At 39.9% G+C, this 4,873-nt stretch overlaps 1 protein-coding gene across 1 annotated transcript in view; it reads left to right on the top strand.

Moving 5' to 3' along the window:
* LOC107566921 (receptor-type tyrosine-protein phosphatase mu-like) overlaps positions 1–4,873 on the top strand; it is a 181,706-nt gene that overhangs the window by 14,044 nt on the left and 162,789 nt on the right. The window contains exon 4 of the mRNA XM_016252498.1: positions 1,861–2,035. Within this exon, the coding sequence (XP_016107984.1) occupies positions 1,861–2,035 (175 nt within the window). The remainder of the gene's footprint in view (positions 1–1,860; positions 2,036–4,873) is intronic.

Here is a 4,873-nt window from a genome sequence, read left to right on the forward strand (position 1 = left end):
GGTTACGTCACTTGCCCACCGCGGCACCGACCCCCACCGTCGTTTTGATTTTTATAGTAATAAAAATAATTTAGTTCAGTGAAAGAACAGACACTACAATTAAAAACTGAACGCGGCTGCTCAATGCAGCGTGCCGAACGACAGTCGCATCACAGATCTGATTTAATTTCTCTAGTGAGTCGAGCTGACTGACGAGAAGCGTGAGGCGAGACAGACCAGAAGAGTGAGGCGAGACAGACCAGAAGAGTGAGGCGAGACAGACCAGAAGAGCGAGGCGAGACAGACAAGAAGAGGGAGGCGAGGCAGACCAGAAGAGAGAGGAGACGGACCAGAAGAGTGAGGCGAGACGGACCAGAAGAGTGAGGCGAGACGGACCAGAAGAGTGAGGCGAGACGGACCAGAAGAGTGAGGCGAGACGGACCAGAAGAGTGAGGCGAGACGGACCAGAAGAGTGAGGCGAGACGGACCAGAAGAGTGAGGCGAGACGGACCAGAAGAGTGAGGCGAGACGGACCAGAAGAGTGAGGCGAGACGGACCAGAAGAGTGAGGCGAGACGGACCAGAAGAGTGAGGCGAGACGGACCAGAAGAGTGAGGCGAGACGGACCAGAAGAGTGAGGCGAGACGGACCAGAAGAGTGAGGCGAGACGGACCAGAAGAGTGAGGCGAGACGGACAAGAAGAGCGAGACGAGACAGACCAGAAGAGTGAGGCGAGAGAGAGACAAGACAATCGCGGATGATTTAGTTTCGAAACGAGATGCAAAAGCAACTGTTTGCCAGTATTTTGGATTTTGAAAAGCCTGTTGACTTTTGCCGTTCATCTAAGCTGATTTTGGACGTTTTTGTAAACATTAATTTCTTATTTAATTGGTTCCACATTGTTTGCTGATTTTTACTTTATTTAAACTTTGTGTCATTTATTTATTTTTTTTACATCAAGGTGTATGCCGTGCCTCCAAGCTTTCTTACTTGTTTTGCTAATAAACTTTCTACGTTTCTTATTTATTTGGTTATATATTATACGTTTACTTATTTCCAGTTCTGTATAGGCTACCTATTTAAACTTTATGTAAGTTATTTGTTATTTTATATTAGGCATAGCCTGCCCTATAGCATGGTGTATTTTTATTTGTTTTGTTAATAAAAGCTCTATGTTTTATGTGTAGGCTAAAGTGAGTTTGACGTTGTATTTTATTGTTGCGTTCATGCAATTGATGCCGAATAGCCGCTATTTGAAAGTGAAAGTAAAAGATGGAAAATTCAAACAAACTAAAAATTAACAATTGCTTTACGCCGAATTGGCGCTATTTGAAAGTGAAAGTAAAAGATGGAAAATTCAAACAAACTAAAAATTAACAATTGCTTTACGCCGAATTGGCGCTATTTGAAAGTGAAAGTAAAATGCGCACACGCTGCTTTTACAAGCTATTTAAAAGCGAAGGAAAACGAGGAAAACGAGGAAAAGAGGGAACGCCCCCGCGGTGATACCAGTATTACCGGTGTTGTCACACACTGATTAACCGGTATAAACACACACACACAAACACACACACACACACACACACACACATACTGTGTCAACTGCTCTATTGGATATTCTAGATACGTTTGTAAATCCTCCATTGACTTTTCAGAAAGCACAGAATTGTCTTCTGAAATATTAACTAACATACTGAATTAGAGTCTTCAGAGCTGGATCTATATCTACAGTAAACATTCATTTTGGAGTGAGCTATATTTGGAAATGACAACAAAATAAATGCTGTTTTCAGAGAGAAATCATGTGTGTCGATTGGTCCTCGGCTGTTTAATGCTCTTTACTGCAATCGTTCACTCGGTTGCGCTTGTGTTCTATTCTCAGGGCATCAAAGGACGCGAGGCTCCTATGAAAGACACCAAACCTGTGAACTCCAGACGCTACACAGCCACCTTTGACATAGTCAACACCACCAAAGAAGACTCGGGCCGCTACCGCTGCATCGTGCGCTCTGAGAAAGGAGTCGGAGCATCCAGTTACGGAGCTCTGGTGGTCAAACGTGAGTTTTCATTACCACTCAATAATTCATAGACGGTGATGGAGAACGCTCATAATTCTCTGGAGGTCGTGTAATATCCAGCTTACATTCAGTCGAATGTCTTTATGCACCATATATTTGGCACGCTGGTCTCCACAGACCATGATATCAACTAGTTCCTCAGATCCACAGTGGAAATTAAGTGGCATGAATATAAAAGGGCATATTCCTTCCAATTGTTAATTTTGTCTTTGCAAAGAAAATGAAAAAAAGCAATTACAAAAGAAAAGAAAGCTGCATAAGTTCAGAATGTGTAATTTTGTAGTTTAGTTTGCAGTCAAAGCTCTTTTTGAACAGTAGAGGATGTTTTATTAGGGAAATTAAGATAATTTACCATGTTTCTGTAACACTTTACAGTAAGGCTCCATTAGTTAATGTATTAACTAACATGAACAAACAATGAACAGTACATTTATTACAGTATTTATTAATCTTTGTTAATGTTAGTTAATGAAAACACAGTCGCTCATTGTTAGTTCATGTTAGTTCACAGTGCGTTAACTAATATTAACAAGCACAACTTTTGATTTTAATAATGCATTAGTAAATGTTGAAATTAACATTAAGATTAATAAATGCTGTAGAAGTGTTTTTCATTCTTAGTTCATGTTAAATAAAGTTGTTAGTAAACTTTATTGTAAAGTGTTACCAGTGTTTCTTACTGGCCATGAAACTGAATTTTCCAGTATTTTTATTACAAAAATATATATTTTCTTATGACAAATGAATTATTTAGCTGTTTTTTCTTGTATGTTAGTGACAATTAACTTAATGAAGCTGGCGCCAAAGTCAACTTTTACATGCATTTTGTGCAGAATCTAAAAATATATAATATTTCTTCCAATTGTTAATTTAGTAAAAAAAAACAAATACGTTGCATTAGATTAAAATTAGTAATTAAGCAAATGTTTTTTTACATGCATTTGCTGTTTGGCAAAATCAGTTCTTTTGCAGAAGTTCAACATGCATAACATTTCTTCTAATTGTTATATTTGTTTATGTAAAAAATAAAAAAAATAAAAAAATAAAAGTTACACAAGTTCAGAATGTGCTGTTTAGTTTCAGTAAAAGCTCTTTTTGTACTGTAAAGGATGTTATGATGGGTGAATTAAGAAAATCAAGCAGCCTAAAATATATTTTTTACTGTAAATGCAAAAGAAGAAGATCTTATTCGGCAGTCGTTTGTGTCGGCGTTTCACTAGTTTTGGATCAGAGCCGGTGTGTGTGTGTGTTATATATGAGTTCTGTCATTAGAACGAGTGTTGAGCTGTAAATCTTGCTCTGATTTCCTCTCTTGCCTCTGTTTCGTGTCAGACTGCATCAGGCTTTATGTGTGCTTGCTAGCGGTGGCTCCTCTCCGCTCCTCTCGTTCATCACGCCTCTCTCTGCTTATTAGCCCAGATTGGCTCAGCAAATCGTATTATTTTACATTTTGCCCCTTTAGATTAAATATCGGCCTGTGAAGCGGTGTGAAACACTTCTATCTAATTGTTAATTTAGTAAAAAAAAACAAATACGTTGCATTAGATTAAAATTAGTAATTAAGCAAATGTTTTTTTACATGCATTTGCTGTTTGGCAAAATCAGTTCTTTTGCAGAAGTTCAACATGCATAACATTTCTTCTAATTGTTATATTTGTTTATGTAAAAAATAAAAAAAATAAAAAAATAAAAGTTACACAAGTTCAGAATGTGCTGTTTAGTTTCAGTAAAAGCTCTTTTTGTACTGTAAAGGATGTTATGATGGGTGAATTAAGAAAATCAAGCAGCCTAAAATATATTTTTTACTGTAAATGCAAAAGAAGAAGATCTTATTCGGCAGTCGTTTGTGTCGGCGTTTCACTAGTTTTGGATCAGAGCCGGTGTGTGTGTGTGTTATATATGAGTTCTGTCATTAGAACGAGTGTTGAGCTGTAAATCTTGCTCTGATTTCCTCTCTTGCCTCTGTTTCGTGTCAGACTGCATCAGGCTTTATGTGTGCTTGCTAGCGGTGGCTCCTCTCCGCTCCTCTCGTTCATCACGCCTCTCTCTGCTTATTAGCCCAGATTGGCTCAGCAAATCGTATTATTTTACATTTTGCCCCTTTAGATTAAATATCGGCCTGTGAAGCGGTGTGAAACACGTTTTGTTGGAGACTCTCATTCGTTTGTGTGTGTGAGAGAGTGTGTGTGTGTGTGTGTGTTTGTGTGTTTGTGAGTGTGAGTGTGTGTTTGAGTGTGTGTGTGTGTGTGTTAGGGAGTGAGTGTGTGTGTGTATGTGTTAGTGTGTGTGTGTGTGTGTGTGTGTGTGTGTGTGTGTGTGTGTGTGTGTGTGTTTGTGTGTGTGTGTGTGTGTGTGTGTTAGTGTGTGTGAGTGTGAGTGTGTGTTTGAGTGTGTGTGTGTGCGTGTGAGTGTGTGTGTGTGTGTGTTAGGGAGTGAGTGCGTGTGAGTGTGTGTGTGTGTGTGTGTGTGAGGGTGTGTGTGTGTGTGTGTGTGTTAGGGAGGGAGTGTGTGTGTATATGTGTTAGTGTGTGTGTGTGTGTGTGTGTGTGTGTGTGTGTGTGTGTGTGATGAGAGCGGCCAAGGGCAGCGACGGGCGTCACAACGCTCTGCTTCCTCCAGGAGAAAGACGCCCGCAGGTTAACAAGACTGACCCACGTCCTGTGACAGCACAATGAGAGTCATAAATCATGTACTGCATGCTTCCTTTCTCTTTCCACACACACACACACACACACACACACACACACACACACACACACACACCTCACTCCCGCCTCCTGCATGCGCCACTGCAACTCTCTCTCACTCACTATCCCC

The sequence above is a fragment of the Sinocyclocheilus grahami genome, unplaced genomic scaffold, assembly GCF_001515645.1.
Source record: "Sinocyclocheilus grahami isolate Dianchi unplaced genomic scaffold, SAMN03320097.WGS_v1.1 scaffold1113.1, whole genome shotgun sequence".
Lineage (NCBI taxonomy): Eukaryota > Metazoa > Chordata > Actinopteri > Cypriniformes > Cyprinidae > Sinocyclocheilus > Sinocyclocheilus grahami.